The sequence below is a fragment of the Artemia franciscana genome, unplaced genomic scaffold (assembly GCF_032884065.1).
Source record: "Artemia franciscana unplaced genomic scaffold, ASM3288406v1 PGA_scaffold_200, whole genome shotgun sequence".
Classification (NCBI taxonomy): domain Eukaryota; kingdom Metazoa; phylum Arthropoda; class Branchiopoda; order Anostraca; family Artemiidae; genus Artemia; species Artemia franciscana.
The window spans coordinates 378,409-398,817 of record NW_027062644.1 but is presented as its reverse complement, the minus strand read 5'-3'; the positions used below and the strand labels follow the sequence as shown (position 1 = coordinate 398,817).

At 36.0% G+C, this 20,409-nt stretch overlaps 1 protein-coding gene across 1 annotated transcript in view; it reads left to right on the top strand.

The window, feature by feature from the left end:
* Nucleotides 1-20,409, top strand: part of LOC136041401 (neogenin-like) — a 48,603-nt gene that overhangs the window by 24,941 nt on the left and 3,253 nt on the right. Inside the window, 2 exon segments of the mRNA XM_065726052.1 lie at nt 1,021-1,128; nt 6,469-6,691. Coding sequence (XP_065582124.1) covers nt 1,021-1,128; nt 6,469-6,691 — 331 coding nt within the window.

Sequence of the window (20,409 nt, the reverse complement as noted above, 5' to 3'; positions counted from 1 at the left end):
TTTTTATTTTAAATAAATATAGTCAAACTTAGATCACTTAAACTTAACAAAAATATACCACTGTGAAGGGCACACATTGTTAGTTTTGAAGATTTACACTTCCTACCTGAACAGTGTTGCCATCTAATTTTACATTGCACTCAACTGGATGTTTTCAGTGCACCACCCATCGATAACGACTAAGAAGTAAGAACTTTAAAAACTGCAAAATCTTAATGTCGTTTTTAATAACTTAAAAATGACAATAAGAATGTGTTGGTATTAATAAGCGTATTAGTAACCGGTTCATTACCTTTTAGTCATTGGACTTTAAAGATATTTATACATCTTCATAAAATTTAAGGATTTTATATAAGATATATATGAGAAAGTTTCAGCAAAATAAATGTTAGATTTATATATTTTTTGTTCTTCCCCTCACAATGTAACGACGTGTTAAATCGCTTAAAATCCAGTTAGTTGAAAGAATTCTAATAGAAGTCTATAAAATCTGCAGAATTCTAAGGTCTTCATTTCGGACTTCGGGCACCAAAGATCGCGGTTTTCATCTAGCTAACGGCTTTATCCTTCTATGACGAATTATTGCCCGTTATGATAAGTTCTTAAATAATGGTCGTAACTATGTTCTAAGATAGCTGATTTGTACTAACCGCACCGATATTTTTTTTTCCAAATATGTACTTTATTTGACCTGGGCTTATTGCCCTACTGAGCTTACTTCTTGATTATCTGTCATATGTAGGATTTTGAAGCGAATAGAACGTTAAAATGCCCTTATACCCAATCATATACATTCTCCCTGCGGTGATCTGAGTCGAACTTGACTTAGAGGGATTACACCATTATTATGAGTCTTCCAATAAAAGGTCTGTGGGTCAAACTATACAGCATTATTTTGTTTTTAGACTTAGCGTATGATTAGCCTTTTTTTTATAGAATTTATTTCGCTGTAGACCTATATGCTGCATGCGCTTTTTATATTTTGTTTTGCCTTTAATTTCTGTTTTATTTTGTCTATAGGCGACTCTGTGAGTGATATCAGTAGAAGTTCAACTAATTCAGGATATCGTAAAGGTCGCCGCACTAAACCTTTAATGTTACCCATACTAACTCAGCTGCCTCGCGATTGTAAGTTTCGTGTTCTATTCTTAACAAACTGCTAGTTTTTTAATTCGATTTTCTTTCAGTTTTTTTCTAATTCGTGTATGATAATGAAAAAAAAATGAAGATTCTAGTTGAATTTCAAAACGAATATTTTTCCCTTACAGACAAGGGTCTGTAGGTGCCTTTATATCCTTGAGGTTTCAATTGAGATAGGACAATTTTTGACGAAAGGAGAAATAATGAAAAAGGAAAGAGCCTAATGCAGTAGGGCCTGTGGCTTCTTTGGGGGCTTTGCTATGTCTTTCAATATCAAAAATGAAATTCAAAAGTAAGAGCGTGACAAAGGACGGATTGTGGCTACCTCGATGCCCTTTGTATGTTCGTTCATGTTGTTGTTTTTTGTTGTTCTTTTTTTTTCAAAAAGAAAAAAGCTAATGAGACGCTGGGGCTGCTTTAGTGTCCTTGCTTTTCGAATATCGTGATTATCGATTAAAAAGAAAAGGGCATAACAGGGGAGGAGCTGTGGCCACCTTGTTACTCTTTCTGGCTCTCTTGAAACTGATTTTTTTTTTTTTTTTAAAGGAAGGAGTATAACTGTTGAGATACTGGGGCTGCTTCGATGTTTTTTTGTTCAGCTATCACAAATATCTGCTGGAAAAGAAATAAGCATAACAAAGGATGGGTTGTGGCTGCATTGATAGCCTTCGCGGAACCCTTCAATTTTTTTTCGAAAATAGTGGAGCGTAACTGAGGAGTTGCTATGGCTGCTTCGAAACCCTTATTGCGTCCCTCGTAATACAATAAAAAATTATTTAAGAAAAGTAATAATAATGAAAATGATATGAGAATAACAAAGAAGGGGCTCTGGCTGCCTTGGTGTCCTGGCTTTGCTCTTCGGAATCTAATCCAATCTTTATTAAAGAAAGAAGTAATAATGAATACCAAAAGAACATAATAACGGGGACGTTGCTGCTTGCTTTGGAGCTATTGCCCTTCAAATAGACTGAATATTTATTGAAAAAGAAGGAGCAGTAATGGAAAAGAAAGAAGGGTTGGAAGGGGCTGGGGCTGCCCTGATATTTTCCCTGGTTTCCTTGGAATAGATATTTTTTCTGAGAAAAAAAATAATTACGAAGAAAAAAGAGGTATAACAGAGGAGGGGCAATAGCTGTCTCGGTGTTGTGGCAGTGCCCTTCGAAATATGACAAATACTTTTCTTAAAGAATAGAGTAATAATGAAACGAAAGAAGTGTAACGAAGAGCGGCTGTGGTCTCGATGTCCGTGCCGAGTCCCTTAAAAAGGGAAGTGCTGTAGTTGTTTCGATATCCTTTTTGTCTCCATTGTAGTAGAATATATGAAAAAAAAGTTAAGGAAGAAGTATAATAGAGGAAGAACTGCTCCTATATCGGTACCCTCGATATGCTACTACTAATGCTATAACAAGTCACTGCAGCACCTAAAAGCCTCCACTTTTACACCTTCCCTAGAAGTTTCTTTTTTCCTTAAATCTTTCCTTACGACTTTTTCCTACCCTATTCGGGGACAACCTCTTTTTGTTTGTCCCTAGACGGTTGGCTGGCGAGGACTATCATTGGCAATCTATCATCCTTCATCCGCAGAACGTTTCCTAGTCATTTCAATTTTTCTCGTTATAGCCTTAGAAAGCTGGATTGAACCACATTTGTCGCACAGCTTACTGTTTGAGATACGATCAGTCAGTCGGTTACCGAAAACAATTTGTCGGCGATTTCTCTGAAGAACATGTAACAAATCCTCCTCCTTTTCTTAGAGCACCCACGCTTCAGAATCATATTTGTGTCATCAATTTAGCTTCCAATATTCTGAGTTTGGTTCTCAAAATTATCAATTTATTCTACTTCTAGCATTTTCACCCAGAGGAGCATAAGTGAGAAGAGCTACGGTTACCTTGGTGACCATGCCGTGTCCCTTCAAACAGAAAGGGAAAGAGCTGAATAAAAATAAATATTAGAGGGGGATTTTCAGTATCTGGTAAACAATTATGCTGCTGAAAATTAAAATTAAAAATAACGTTTAAAGACTTGAACAAAACCAGCAGCAAAAAAAAAGAATCCTGTAAAATAGAACCGCTTCCTTTATTGTACCACAATAAGCACGCTTTTGAATGAAAGCCCCCCCCCCTCCCCGTATGATTTCCCAGAACCAAGCGGAAATCAGCCCAAAATCAATACAATTTCCCTAGCACAGCCAAGGATAGGCCAGACTACGATTGGTAAGTGCAAGAACTGAACAAAACAAAAATATACCACCGCCAACTGACCAATTTTCCATTTAAAAGAAATATAAATGCTTTGTAAATGAAAATAATCATATAATTAAACAAAATGAATGACTATGTTGTCGATCCCCGCTTATCTGAATTAGGATGAAATAACCAAAAGTTCACACAAAAGTAATTTTAAAACCTTATATTTACCTTGAATTATTTCATTGTTACCATTTATATTTCTTTTTATGTCATTGGGCCATCATAACCCAGTTAGGCTGTATAGTCGAAAGTTGTTGTGAGTGTAAACAATTAATACTTTTTAATGCTGTAAAAATACTTTAATAATTTTAAATGTTTTTTAATTAATTCTTTTAATACCTTTGAAATTCTTTTATTTTAATGGACCATTATAGCCCAGTTTGGCTGAATAGTCGATATTATTGTTATCGTGGGGTGTAAATAATCAATACTTTTTGCACAACAACATTCTCCTCGTTACTGGTATGGGCTGTTACGTTTATGGCAACTGATCATTATATCTCGAGCTTAGCGACTATCGGGCGGATGTCTTGACCGAAATATCTGCATATTTATCCTTCCTTTTTTTTCAGCGGCTGGAAATAAACTCCCTTTTTTTCTTCTTCACAGTTTGCTTCCTTTTTGCTATCGTGTTTACACAACTACCCTTTCTCGTTACCGGTATAGACCGTTATCGGTTATCGTTACCGGTCATTTATTTTACATTTAACAATCGTCTTTGTTTTCTTTCTGAGAAGTATTTTATTTGAATTTCAATTAAGGTTCCAATAATAAAATACAAAGGAATTGGAAGGAAAAATGAAAAAGGCTTTTTGAAAACAGCTTTTCCTTTTTGAAAAATAAGATTGCGTGTTGAAAGCCAATTTGACCAACAAACTCACTTTTTATCCTGAGGCTCTAGCCTCACAATGTATATTTTGAAACGTCTCATATATCGAACCGATTTATACCGAATTAAATTTGACGGTCAAAACCTCATTAAAACCTCAGAACGATTTAAAACGAATCTTCGATGAAAACTATGTCGAATACCTTTCATTTTCGTCATTGGATGGCAAAGCTATAAAGCAAAGACTATTCGTAGCCTCTCCCTTTCTTAGATATACAATGCGCAGTTTTTGTCAAAAAATGGATTTTAGGCTCAACACTATGTTTTGGCACTTGCAAAAGCACATAGAAATAGCAATTTCCTTTAAACTAGATCTCTAAACAGCTTAATGTTCCAGAGCCCTGCTAACAGTGGAGGAAAAATGAAAAGAGGGCCCATCAGTGCTGCTCATTTAAAAAGGCGATTTTCTTTGTTTTTCAAGCGAGGGAATTGTGAGCTTCCTGTATAAGTTTTTTGCCCATAGGAATTCCAATGGTGTACTTTTTTGTTTTGATCCGACACAGTTTTTTACGAGTGTCAGACTATTTCTCAAATTTTCCTTTAATTTGTTTTCAGAATATTTTCCTGTTAACACTAATTTAGATAATACTCATCATTCCTGTTTTCGCTAGAAATGACAATTTTTTTCACTAGACAGTTCTCTTTTAAACTTACTTTTAATTTTTGGTTACTATGGGCCGTGGTTCGTTTCTTGCTAAGCTGTGGCTACTGCTGCAACCATGATCTGTGAATTTCTTAGTTCTGAAGCTTTAGCACTAGAGAACTCCGCTACTTTTAACTTTAGGCTTTCACAAATATATTCACAGAAAAATAAGGATTATTTCATAGATTTTTGTTTTATTTTATTTAGGTTCATTAATAAAAAAGTTACATAAAATTTTTTTTTGTAATCGTGGGCTGAAGGAATTTTTGAAAGGAAATTTAACTTTTCTTTTTAACTGTCTTTTCAAACGTGCATTTTTATGGCATTATCATGTTTCATCCAAGATTTTTCCTACCATCCAATCGTTAACTAGCAATTTTCTATAAGAAATAGAAAGAACTGGCTAATAGAAATGGGTTGTTTCCTTTTTTCCTTTTTTTATTTCATCATTACTCTTTTCGTTTGTGAAATCACTAAATTTCATCGTCGTTTATTCAGACGTTTTAGCATTTGGTGCATTTCTTTATTATTAAGTAGTGTTTCTATGCAACCATCAAGGAGAAAATGATATAAGCAAAAAAACATTACTTAAATAAGACTATTTATATTTTGTAATTTCATAAAGTTTTTTCATCTTCACCCCCCCCCCTTACACACAGACACTCCTATCAAAACATACTGCTTAAATTTAAATGTCCTGTTTCTTTGTTTTATAATCTATATGTAGCCTTCTGAGACCTTAGTAAAACCATATCTGTTGTATAACAAAACATTACAATCGAAACATATTAGCCTTTAAGATCCCCTTTTGATCTTTCAGACCCCTTCCAAGGAACAGTTATGATTTTGTACGTACATGAAAAGCATGTAGTGCTATAACACGTAATGTTCTGGCTGAAAATCGTCTAGTTCTTGCGATTTTTGCACTTAAGGATAGAATGTTTGGGTTTTACAGGTTTAGAGGGGGATTTCTATATTCAAAATACAGCGACTATAGGTAACTCGATAACTTGAAACTCTCGATGTCTCGAATTATTTTCAATCTCCTTGGAGAAACTTGTCTAAGTCGAAGAAAAAACCATGGCACTTGAAAGTAAAGTCTTATGTGAAGTATATGTGAAGTCTATAATGCAAAAATAAAGTTATTTTGAAGTTTTTAGTGGTTGTTGAGAAAATTTAGCGATTTTCTACCTTTGAAACTCGAATTTTATTTGGTTTGCCTCTATAACTCGTTATATTTATAAGTCGAAATTTATGTAGAATGACCACCATAACTCAAATTATGCATAAGTTGAACTATACGTAACTCGAAGAGAAATTCGTGGTCTCGTGAATTTTGAGTTAGCGAGAGTCAATTGTATTCTGTTCTATATTATGACTTTAAAAGCTGAATTATGCTCGAAGGATGTAGCAAATACAGATAATTTTGAATTTCTGTGTATGGCCGTTTGGAAACGTAGCATAAAATATAAATAAGTTATATGAAATTATTTAATTTTGTATTATAAAAAAGAGAAGCACGCTAACATAACATGACTCCTTAGATGTATCCACTCCAATCCCGACTGCTGTTTGCCAGCCGTCAACCTTAGAAGGTCGTGCTTTTGGCGGACCTTCAGCCAGAACGGTATCCCAACCTGGAGGTCGAATGACTACAGGACTTAATGACACAGGTTATAATACACAGAGCAGTTACGATAGTAGATCATCTATTGTTGGCATACCGGCTTCAGTGCCTAGTGTCATACATCAAACTAGTGCTTATAGGTAAGTCCTAAGTATTCTTGACATAACCGTGATTACATTATTATACAGCTGTTTCTTCATAAAAGAAACAATGGCCTCAATTTAAAAAAATTAGGTGGGGATGTATTTTTTTTTATTAAAAGACCAAAAAAGATTATTGTCGCTGAAAGACCAAAAAAGGTGTTTCCATGAAAATGAAAAAAAAAAGATGTTAAGAAAATAGAGGAGGAGCAGTATAACCTAGGATGAGGGTGGACTCTCCATCAATTAGAGTTATTGGGGTGGGTATTAAAAGCTTTGCAATCTGTTTCAAGAGGTATTGCATGAAAGTTATCGTATGACATCACTCTCAACTAACCAGAGGCCATTTTCCACTGAGAAAAAGTTATTGGAAGGGAAAGTGGCATTTTTTCAATGAAAATACCAAAAAGGCGTCTTAAAATGAAAATGCCAAAGAAGGCTTTTTCGAAAAATATAGGGGGAGAGGGTAAAATAACCTTGAAAGAGCACGTGCCCTCCTTGAATTAATCTTGTCGGGAAGCAACCAGTTCTAAAAAAGAATCACAAAAACTACATCAAAAGCATAGATGGCGAGAAACCAAGCACTTTTAAAAGCTAAATAAAAGATAGGAATAAAATAAAGCAATTTCTGAATAAATTCCTAATTAGTAAAATCTCTAAGGTGAAATTCTGCCATCAGCTCCACATAATGGCAGACTCTTGGAGCTCGACAAAAGGTATATGGAGTTCCACATGATGGTAGACTTGAAGCAGTTGAAATGTTCTGCTGTATTTTATTTTCATTTATACCATTTCTGGAAATACGATCAGGTGCAGAAACGAGAAACAGAGTCTACGAGTGTTTTTTACAAAACAAATAATAATTGGCATTTGGTTTTTATGGCACTTGTTATTTACCAAGTGACATATAGCGATCACAATTTCTGTCACTCTGTCTGTCTGTAGGTCCCGGTTTTGCTAGTTCGGGTACTTCAAGATTAGCTAGGACAATGAAAATTGGCAGGCATATCAGGGACCGGACTATATTAAAATAGAAACAGTCGCTTCCCCGATTCAACCATATGGGGGGGGGGAGTGGAAGGACGGTTAATTCGGAAAAATTAGAAAAATGAGGTAATTTTAACTTACGAACGGGTTATCGGATCAAATGAAATGTGATGTTTAGAAGGACCTCGTTTCTCAGAGCTCTTATTTGAAATCCCGACCAGATTTGGTTACATTGGGCGAATTTGGAGGGGGAAACCGTAAATCTTGGAAAACGCTTAGAGTGGAGAGATCGGGATGAAACTTGGTAGGAAGAATAAGCACTAATCCTAGATACATGATTGGCGTAACTCGACCGGATTCGCTCTCTTTAGGTGAGATATGGTGGGGGGATTTCCAGTGCTTTAGCGAGTTTGGTGCTTCTGGACGTGCAAGGACGATGAAAATTGGTAGGTGTGTCAGGGACCTGCACAAATTGAATTGATTACAGTCTTTTTACCGATTCGACCATCTGCGGGGGGGGGGGCTGGAGAGAGGGTAAATCGTGAAAAATGAGGTATGTTCATCTCATGAATGGGTGATCGGATCTTAACGAGACTTGATATGTAGAAAGATTTCGTGTCGCAGATGGTCCGTTTTCAATTCGGATTGGATTTGGGGACATTGCGGGTGGAGGGGGGAAACGAAATCTTGGAAACTGGAAATCTTGGAAACCGAAAATCTTGGACAACGCTTAGAGTGGAGAGGTCGGGATGAAACTTGATGGGAAGAGTAAGCACAAGTTACAGATACGGCATTGACATAACCGGACCAGGTCCGATCTCTTTGGTGAAGTTGTGGGAGGGGATTTCTAACGCTTTGGTGAGTTTGAGAATAATCACAAGCTTTAGATGCGTTATTGACATAACCGGACCGGATCCGCTCTCTTTGGGGGAGTTGGGGGGGTCAGTGCTTTGGCGACTTTGGTGCTTCTGGACGTGCTAGGACGATGAAAATTGGTAGGCGTGTCAGGGACCTGCACAAATTGACTTGATAACAGTCGTTTTCCCCGATTCGACCATCTGGGGGGCTGAAGGCTCTTGGCTCTTCCGACCTCGTCACAAGTGCCATATGAGCTCTTGGCTCTTGTTGTTTTCTAAAAGCTTAGTCAAAAAATCTAATACTATGCATTTGAGGATGACTTGACTTCTTACAATCGCGGGGGAAGGACTGCGAGATAGTAATTTTTTCATTGTTCATATATGAAGTACGAAGTCATTTTTTTGGGAGGGTGGATTTTTCTGGTGGGGGGTATGTGGCAGGGTCTTTCCCTGGGGGAAGGAAATTTTCCGTGTAGGAGGAGCCAGATTTCTCGGCATTATTTGAAAAACGATCAGAAAATAAATAATAAAAAATTGAACGCAATGAGCTACATTAAAACTTAAAATGAACAGAAAATGCAACGTATATACCAGGTATGGCCCCCTCCTCAATACCTTCCTCTTTACGCTAATTTTTTTTTTTTATTATTATAATTAAACGACCCTTGTGTATCAAGAGTCATTATTTAGTAATTGGAACAAAAAATACAACTTTAGCGTAAAGAACGAGGTATTGAGGAGGGGGCTACCTTCCTTATATGCGTAATAATTTCTGTTCGGTTTTAGTTTTAATGTTGCTTCTTGCTTTCAGTCGAAAAAACTAGTTTTTTTTTTATTATTATTTAATGACAGGTAAAAACCAACCAAATTTCAAATGAATGCAGAAACTTTATACCTGAAAGTTTGTGCGGCTCAGAAGTAGCAGAATACTCCGAAAGTCTACTCTTGGTAAAAATTATGTGGCTAAAGAGGTAACTGGCCAATAATTCATTTATTGCCTGTAATCACACAGGCTAAGAAAGGGGCTGATGGAGATATTGGTGGGCCACAGGTCCATTTTAGGCCTCCAATAACATAGGCAGAAAATCGTTGTATTATTTTGCGTAAAAATGGCGCAACATGCAAGCCTTTCTGCAAAGCTAAGTATAAGTAGGGGAGGGTGAAGGAAGGGGTAGTCGCGGGTTTTTGGGTCCACTTTGCGCTTGCATATAGCATGCATTTGGAATATTTGCTTGATTTCGGTTCAAAGAAGGTGCAACATGTGTACATTTTTTATTTTAAAGTTGGTGGCGGTTTTATGGAGGATGGAGGGGGCATTGGAGATCCCCAACATCTATGTTTTCTCCAATAAGTGGGAATGTGGAGGGTTAGAAGGGGAAAGAATTAGTATTAGAGAAGGCTACTGGTCCCTTTTCAATAGTGGATTCCCCCTTTGCTATATTAGTTTCGAAATCAGGAAGTTAAGAAACGCTTGAATACAAAAAGTGGGAGGAATTGGATGTTAAAAAAGAACAACATTGGACACTTTTTGTGTTTTATTTCATGACACTTAGATGGCAAGTGTAGTATAGTGGCTTCGCAGATTTATGGAAACCAGCTTTTGTTAAAATCAAATAATATCTGAGGTATCTACTTTCCTTGTTTTAATTTGGGACTTCTTCGGTGTAATATTAGCCTTTGATTTGTAATCAGAACGGTAAAATTTTCATGAAAATTAGTGGAAACTGTAGTTCATTCCTGAAACATTTGGGCTGCATTTGATGTTTTATTTTAAAACAATCCAATTGCTATTAAAGTTGCAAGCATTTTATTAGCTTACTTAAAATAATTCTTAAATGCCAGATTTGTTGAACAATAGAAACCCTTTGTGAATTACATGGGTCACTTGCATTGTTTTTTAGTTTGTGACTTTTTTTCTAGGAAATTTTGAACGCTCGCATTGCATTATTAGTATATATAGGATAATACTGTGCATTACTGTGCATTACATACTGTGCGGTAGCTGCAACATAGAAAAGAACGAACCACGACACATGGCAACCAAAAAGCAAAAACAAGCTTTGATTGCTATTATTAGCTGATTCAGTAATGATGACTAAGATCTCGATTACTCTTAATAGTAAAATATCATTTTGAAAATGAATTTAAAGATATTTTCGAAAAAATAGCCTGAAACTCCTAGAAAATGACGTCGGGTTGAAACAAAAAGTACACCATTGGAATTCCTTGACCGGCACCCCTATACATGGCACTTACAATCCCCTGGCTTAAACAACAAAGAGAATCGCCTTTTTTGCATTGGAACCACTAATATCTTCTTTTTCCCCTCTACTGCTAGTGGGGCGCTGGAACATCATAGAGAGCTGACAAGGGGCTCATTTGAAAGGAAATTGTTGCATCTAGAGCTTTTCGTAATTAAAAAAAATCTATAAAATATAATGGAATGAAATTTTTGATTAGAGATGATATAACTCACGTATCGTTTGGAAACTTAAATAAGATCCGAGAGAAACTTATCTCTTTTTCTAAGTCAACGCTATCATGTTTACTGCAATATGTATGAAATAACGCTCTTTTAATCAATCTTCAAGTATACTTTCCTTGCGGATAGCAAAGATCTTACCCAAATATGCTACTAATATGGATATTTCTAGTTCAGTTGTAATTGGTAATTTACTACCGATAGCCCATCATATGCATCTTAAACTTGATGATACGTTATTTTGACCCAATGCCCTTGCGCACTGTCAATGCGCATTCGCTGTAAGGTGGGTATTAAACTTGTATCATCTTTATCAAATTTGATCTAACAATAGCGTGGAATAGGCCTTGATTTTACGAAGGCAATCTAATGATATCACTTTCAACTAATAAAATGTGTTTTCCACTGACGTAAAGCTATTGTTAGGGAAGGAGGTATTATATGCCTTTAGTCAAAGTATCACTGGCAACCAAAGAAAACAGCTCGAATAAAATCGAAATTCAACGCTACTGTTGGTTCAATTTTGAAACAGATGGTCTCAAGCTTGACACAGATAGCCAAAATCGCGATACTAGGTTGCTACGCAAGTGTGACTGTAGAACCTCGTTCTCCACCCTGTTGAAGCCAATGACTTTGAAATCATTGAATTTTCCCAATTAAGAAAAAATAATCTTAAGGTTGATGTTTTAGTTCAGACAAATTTACTATTATTATGGATAGTACCAGGGGACAGAGCTTTGCTCGGTAGAAAGAAAGATTTTTAATCTCTTTCGCAAACAACTCTGATTTCATTTTATTTTAATTGCTACAGAGAGTAAGACCCTTGCAGTATTAGACGTTTGAATGTCATTCACATGGAAAATGTTTTAAATCAAGCCTCTATGCGTATTTTCCCAAAGTCGTTACATATCTAGATTGTTTTTTCACACCGGAAAATGATCAATTTCTTACTACAAACAATCCTATTAAACAAACTTTAATCGTCGAGTGAAGATCAGTCTCATGGTATGCAAATTATTATTGTAATTTTTATAGCGCAATGCGTAGTAAATGTTGGGTAATTAAGAACCCGAATCTCATTTTACAGCTATCTATATGAACATAAACATAGAAATTTGACATACTAAATTTATGCCAAGCAGGGCAAGCATACTCAAGAGAAGGTCTAACATAGCCTTACATACCCCAAGGGCATGACTTATAACCCATGCCCTGAGGGCTGTGAGGGGGGGGGGGGTTATTATCTTTAAAGATATATATTTTAGCCTGAAAAAATTTGCCTTATTTTAGAAAATAGGTTAAAACACCCCATAAAAGTCACAGAATCTTAACGAAAATCACACCATCGCATTCGGCGTATCAGAGAACCCTATAGCAAATTTTCAAGCTCCTATCTACAAAAATGTGGAATTTCGTATTTTTGCCAGAAGACGAATCACGGGTGCGTGTTAATTTGTTTTTTTTGTTTTTTTTTCCCAGGGGTCATCGTATCGACCAAGTGGTCCTAGAATGTCGCAAGAGGGCTCATTCTAACGGAAATAAAAAGTTCTAGTGCCCTTTTTAAGTAACGAAAAATATTGGAGGGCACCTAGGCCCCCTCCCACGCTCATTTTTTCTCCAAAGTCAATAGATCAAAATTTTGAGATAGCCATTTTGTTCCATATAGTCGAAAACCATAATAAATATATCTTTGGGAATGACTTACTCCCCCACAGTCCCTGGGGGAGGGGCTGCAAGTTACAAACTTCGACCAGTGTTTACATATAATGATGGTTATTGGGAAGTGTACAGTCGTTTTCAGGGGATTTTTTTTTGGTTTTGGGGGTGGGGTTGATTGAGGGGAGGGGGCTATGTGGGAGGATGTTTCCTTGGAGAAATATATCATGGGGGAACAGAAATTCAATGAAAAGGGTGCAGGATTTTCTAAAATTACTATAAAAAAAAATGAAAAATAAACATGAAAAAGTTTTTTCAATTGAAAGTAAAGAGTAGCATTGAAACTTAAAACGAACAGAGATTATTACGGATATGAGGGGTTCTAAAAATACTTTAGCATAAAGAGCGAGGTATTTAGGAGGAGATAAATACCTTGCTCTTTATGCTATAGTATTTTTAGTAATTTCAACTATTTATTCTACGGGCTTTCTGATTCAGGGGTCATTCTTAAAGAATTGGGACAAAACTTACGATTTAGTGGAAAGAACCAGGTATTAACGAGGGTACAAACCCCCTCATATACATACTAAAAATTAAAGAATATGAAAGTTTGTTACGTAAGTTAATTCTTAAGTTACGTATTTTTTTACTAATAAAAAAATTCTTTAAAAATTAAAATTTATAGTTGCCTTTTTATTTAATCGAAAAATTGCATGGCAACTAGGCCTCCTTCCCCATCCCTTATTTCTCAAAATCGTCTGATCAAAACTAAGAGAAAGCCATTTAGCCAAAAAAGGAATTAATATGCAAATTTCATTTTAATAATTTATGTGTGGAGAGCCAAAATCAAACATGTATTAATTCAAAAACGTTCAGAAATTACATAAAAAAAACTAGTTTTTTTAACTGAAAGTAAGGAGCGACATTAAAACTTAAAACGAACAGAAATTACTCCGTATATGAAATGGGTTTTCCCCTCCGTAATCCCTCGCTCTTTACGCTAAAGTTTGACTCTTTGCCACAATTCTGCTTTTTAAAACAATTGAAAGCTTTAGCGTAAAGAGCTAATGTCTTACCACTGGAACCAACTCGGTCTTACCATCAAATAAACTGGAAACAAATAATAGGTACACCAAATAGCAAAATTTGCAAACCCCTCACTGCCGAAGATGATTATGAGCTAACAGCCTACCTTTCCTTACAAGTCCCCTACATGTCTCACAATTGGTATCGGCTTATTTTTGGTTTCAGTGTGTACCCTACTACTGAAGTTGTCAACCCCTTGAAACTTTCAAACTAGTATATCTCATGAAGGAATTTTTGTACCAAAAAATGGATGACATATACTTTGATCAGCTCATCAAGAGCTATCGATTGCCGTCGAAAAAAAATTCTATCTGTCTTAGTTCAAAAGTTGATTTTTTTTTTTGCCGTAGGCCAACTTTCTAACGTCACCACTTAGAAAGGAGCAAAGGATAAGCTCCAATTTCTTTAGCAATGACAGAACTTTTAAAGTTTAAGAGGTACATCAGATAACATTTCTCTACCTCAATCCCAAGTCCGAAAAAACAAATGATAAACCCAGCCAAAATCACGGCAGTATTTTTGGACCCGTGGGAAAATGCTGCTTTTTTGCTTCTGTAAATTTGTCTATTTATCACTCAAAGAAGAAATATTTGCTGTGGGGCCGGGTAACTGTTGCATATATTTAACACTTATAGATTTTAGTCCATCTTCAGTTTGAAAGTGGTGCCTGCCTGCTTGCCTTCTAGAACGGAGCTTTCCACTCGAAAGCAGAAACATGGTTTGATGAAACGAAAGCTTGGCTGCACAACTTCAGATACTCCTCTCTGACATAGGCTACATAACTCCACTTCACTTCGCACACCACAGGCTCTGGCTCGTATCAAACAGTTCGTGGTAAGATCACGGATGCGTGTTTATTTGTTTTTTTGTTTTTTTTTTTGTTTTTTTTCCCCAGGGGTGATCGTATCGACCCAATTGTCCTAGAATGTTGCAAGAGGGCTCATTCTAACGGAAATGAAAAGTTCTAGTGCCCTTTTTAAGTGACCAAAAAAATTGGAGGGCACCTAGGCCCCCTCCCACGCTAATTATTTTCCCAAAGTCAGCAGATCAAAATTCTGAGATAGCCATTTTATTCAGCGTAGTCGAAAAACCTTATAACTATGTCTTTGGGGACGACTTACTCCCTCGCAGTCCCCGTGGGAGGGGTTACAAGTTCAAAACTTTGACCAGTGCTTACGAGAGATAAGATATTTATTTCCAAAAAATCACTATCACAAGCCCTCAGGGGGCCGAATTCGGACTTCGGAGTCGACTAATAAAACAAATAAAGCAAAAAACACTAATAATAATGAATGATCAAATTATGTATAAAAATACAAGTCCGAAAGAAAGTCAAAAAATATAAGTCAGAAAAAAAGGGAAGGGGGAAAAAAAGTCAAGAAATAAACATATATATCTACAAATTAAAAGGGACACTAAAAAAGGTCCAAAAACTCACGAAAAAGAACGAAGCATAAAACACACGAAAAACACTTATGACTTAAAAGGGAAACTAGACCAAAACAGCGGGGGGCAAGCAAATTAGTGTAACGACCTAAAACACCTCACATGAAAAAAAAGAGGGGGGGGGGAAACTAGTTGCCTATTTTATTTATTTTTTCTGTGATGAAGGGGACAAAGGTTTTTCATATCTGGAAGTAACGCAGCGAATGGGAGAAAAAACTGGGATAGGCTCAGAAACAGCTCGAGGCTGTCGTAATCTGGATGGTGAGTGACGTTTGGGGAAAATACTTGCCGTCCGAGGGTTCGTTATTGCATTTTTTGAAAAACGGAGGCACAACGACGACCTCCTTCGCTCAAGGGTTTCCAAACTAGCTTTTTTTAGGAGCAGAGAGTAAGGCACCTTGCCTTCTTTGAAAATTATTCGCAAGGCTCTTTTTTGGATTGACTTAATTTTGTCCGATTCTTTACGGGAGATGCTAGGGTGCCAAACTGGACAAGCATATTCAAGATGCGGGCGGACAAAAGACGTTTACAACCTTAAGGAGTGAGAAGGGGGGACGCTATATTTACTTAGGAGCTTAAGGAGGGCGATAGACGCATTAGCTTTATGGATGATATCTTTAACGTGGATATCCCACTTTAAATTTGAAGAAATTGTGACTCCAAGTAATTTAACCGAGGATGCATAAATTTCAGGAGGGATAGGATTAAGAAAACAGGGCGAGGATTTGAGGAAACAAATCGGCATTATCATGGACTTGAAGGGGTTTACAGTCATATCTAGGTCCAAAGCCTCACTTCCAATTTCATTGAGAATACTCATAGGGTCGCTTATTAAATTTCTGAAGTAGCTTTCAACAATCGTTAGGTCATCAACAAATTTCCAACGGACAGGAACTTCCTTCGCGAGGCTGTTAACCATGACTGAAAAAAGGAGGGGGCCTAGGAGAGTTCCTTGGGGTATGCCATTGTAGATAGGGAGAGGATTTGAGTAATGGTTCTGGTGTTTAACCACCTGTGATCTATTTGTTAAAAAGTAGGCAACCAATTTTACCAGTAAGGGATCGATATTGAACTCGCTTTCAAGTTTCTTAATTAAAATATTGTGGTTAACAAGGTCAAAGGCTTTCTGAAGGTCAAAAGAAATTAAGTTTAGCCAGGAATTAGGTTTTTCGAGGATTTTCCAGATATGGTCAATAAGAGAAACGAGGTAGTGGGAAGTAGAAGTTGATTTTAGGTTTCCGAATTGCTTCAGGTCAGTAAGAGGTAGGATTTTTTCCTTTAGCCAATCTGCAAGGAATCCTTCATACAATTTTGAAAAAATAGGAGTAAGTGTAATAGGTCGAACGCCATCAAAGCCAGCCTTTCCGTTTTTCTTTTTCAAAGGGGTAATGAAACTCTGTTTCCAAATTGTTGGAATTTGCCCAGACTTAGTAATTTCGTTAAACAGGACAGACAAGGGCTTAGATAGGAAGTCACCGAAGGCTCTAATAAGGGGAAACGGGATATCCAAAGGACAAACACTTGTCTTTCTTAGTTTATCAATTCTTCTTTCAATCTCAGACGGGGAAACAGTCGGGAAAAAGGGAGGTGGGGCTCCAGTTGATAATTGGATTGGCAATGCTGGAAGGCTCTGGACAATGGAAGCGATAAATTTATTTAGACTATTAGCAATAACATCAGGGGGCTCTGGTAAATTGAAATTAAGCTGGTCAAGACTCCTGCCACATAGCTTTTTAACCTCGGAATACCAGTTTTTAGGCCTATTAGTAAACAATTCTTTGATCTTATTTTTGTAGTACGATCGTGCCAATTTACGAATTTCTCTTTTAATTGATTTTCTTAATATATTGGCTTGATCGAGTTTACCATTTTTAAACAGATTCAATTTGGTTCTAATTAGTGTTTTTATTGTTTGATTAATAAAGGGTTTGTCACTTGAGCACCTTTTAAACCTTTTTTCTGGGAAACAAATTTGATATTTATCAATTAGCTTTTTATGAAACATGGCTGTTTTCTCATCAAGGTTTTATAAACTATAAGTGTTGGAACAATCTTCAGTACTCAGCCACATACCGAAAGAAAGAAGACCGGAATTTTGAAGAGGGCGGTAAGTGCTATAAGTTTTTGAGAAAGTATGCTTAAAATTTGAGGAGGGGGACAAAATAATGGAAAGATGATAACTCCCACCTAATGGGGGCAAAGTTGAGGGAGGGCTGTAAAAATTATACATATTAGTTAAAATAATTTCCCTGAGTCGTCGGTATTTTAACAATTTGCTTTACTTTAAGTGAAGCACAAAAAGAATCCATTTTAAGGTCGTTGGCATCGCCAACTAAAAAAAGGCCAGCATTGGGGTACTTAGAAATAACAAAATCAGCACTTGCCTGTAATTGCTGGGTAAAATTACGTTTTGACTCGATATTTTGATTTGGAGAGTAATAGAAAACAGCTATTGCAATAATACTAAATGGACGAGGGAGTACTTTTGGTCTAACACTTAGCCAGAGGATTTCATCATACTCGGATAAGTTAGGGACTTGAATAACCTTTGGGTAAAGGTGACTCTTAGTAAAAAACAAAACTCCGCCACCCTTTTTCCCGAGTGGGTGGTCTGAAGGACGGAGTTTAATAAACTCCGAATAATTTGACAGGTGTAGGGACCCTGGGTCATGGGATTGAACTTCAGTAACAGCTATAATATCTATCAAATTTGATTTTGAAACCACCTCGAGTTCAGTAAGCTTTTCAAAATTAAGACTTTCAGCATTAGTAACTAAAAGCTTAGGAAAAACAAACCGATTGGGGAATCGCGACAGGGAGACTTGATGGGTTTGAGAATTTCCTGGGTAGGGTTTTAATTTAATTTTATTATGCTTTGGAGAAGAGGGGTAAGAGAAGGATTTGCTTTGGGGATTTGGATGTGGGGGGACGGGCAAGGATATGGACGAAGCACGAAATCACAAAGAATTATTTAGAAAGGCTTGTCACAAGGAAAGGCTTGATGATGCACTGAGTTGTTAGTAGTAGTAGAAGTGATATTAACATGTCCGTGCAGCACCAAGATTCCCAAAACAAATAAATCTGCACAAGCTGCTCTTAAAACTCACATAGTATTGTTATTAAGATAGTATTTAAGATACTAAGATATTAGGATAGTAGTAAGATACTATTCTAAGGGCCAAGCACTCGACTTTACCAAGAACCCCCCCCCCCTTAATGCACAAATATTTAGCCCAATTAAAGATTCTCCATCCTTTTTTGTTACTAGATTTTGTCAACATTGTTACTTTGTTGTTAAACCTATTTGAAAATTGAGAGTGGCACTTGCGTAACTTCTCTCGTCCCTCCTCCCTAGTTAACACTTGCGGTCTTAGATCTAAGTTTTAAACTTGCTATTTTTTCTAAAAAGATTTCAACTGCAGAAAAGAAGTATTGAATATTCTTAGCATGTAATAATAGGTTTCACTTGTTTCACTTTTGCAAAGTTTTATATCGAAGTCCTGTCGCAAATTTTCAAAGGAGGGAGAAATATCGCAAATTTGGCTCAACTCTGTAATACCTGTAAATACTAGAACTGTTTTTAGAAAAAAAATTAAGCGTGAACAAAAGAGGATTGAAATAAATTTCAAAAATGTGGATGTTAATAAATTATGCTAATTAAGGCCAAACTAAATCTTTGTAAGAAAAAAATACGGTGTATAAGTCATAAAATGCATTTTGCAGCTTGAAGACTTAATTGAAAAACAATCAGTTAGACTTTATCTGTTAACACCAAATAGGGAATCCTGTGACAAATTATTCTTTTTTCCTTTTCCCTAGCTTCTGGAAGAATAATAAAAAACTATTTTTAGATTAGAAAGTTGTCCCATGATTAAGGCAACTAGACTACAAGCTATTTTACCCTTTGCGCTTAAATAGTAATTATAAAATATATGACACCCCATAAATAGCACCGCAAAATTACAGTTTTTGATTATAGTAATAACGCCCTTTGGTTAAAGAAAAGCTGTGAAGCTTTAATTGAAAAAAGTAAGTGGTAATAGCTGACATAATATTTATTAGTTACGAACTTTTACTCGCAAAGTTCTTTGTCTAATAACCTTCATTTCATATTGTCCAATGCCCTATTATACATAACAAAACAGCTGTGTTGTCAAGTAACTATGTTTTGGTCTAAAGAAAAATGAATCTTCAGAACTACAAAAAAGAGGCTTCTATCAAACAATTTGAAACCTATGATCTATCCAAGGGTGGAATTAGAGGGTTTGAAGCCTCCCTCTAAATACTTACACGATTCTTAACAACATAACAAAATGTAAAGGAATTGAGTATGTTTTTTATAATTTTTTGTACACCCCCCAAACAAAATACTGGATACCGTCCTGGAAGAAACACCCCCAAAAATCAAATGACTATAATAAAAATCATAGCAGTTGATTCAGAATATCAGAGAGTCTTATTGTAGAAGTTTCAAGCTCCTATCTACAAGACAGTGAAATTTTGTAATTTTTGCCAGAGGAAGGATCATATTTGCAAGTCTTATTGTTTTTTGTTTTTTTTTTGTTTTTTTTTGAAGGGGTAAGTTCACTACATCAATACCTGAGCATTTCTGCTAGGTCACTTTTAAGCTTCGTTAAGAAACATGATTTAAACCTAGTAAATGGGTTTTCGCATATCTATATTTCTAGCAAACTTTGAGATGACCCAGTCAAACCCGGCTATGAATTGATATAGTGACATAAAGCTAGTTTAATGTCTCTGTAAGTCCATATATGAAGATGCTTTGAATTTATGAAATAATTTGAAATACTTTGTGAAAGGTCATTGAAATACAATGTGAAGCGTCCTTTGTCCTGATAGCAATTTTAAATTTGCACCCTTTATTAAACTTGAATCTTTGATTTATCAGCCTAATCTTTACAAACTAAAATCATGGCTATTTTTTGCAATAGAATATTTCTTTATTTGTAAAGAGATAAAGTTAAAATAAAGTTTTTTTTCAACTAAAAGTAAGGAGCAACATTAAAAAGTATAACGAACAGAAAATATTATGTATATGAGAGGGTTCACTCCCTCGTCAATACCTTGCTATTTACGCTAAAGTTTGAATTTTGTTCCAGTTCTGTATAAGAGTGAGTCCTGAATCACAAACGGTTTAATTAGAATAAATAGCTCTTTTGAAAGTGCTTAAAAAACTTTAGCGT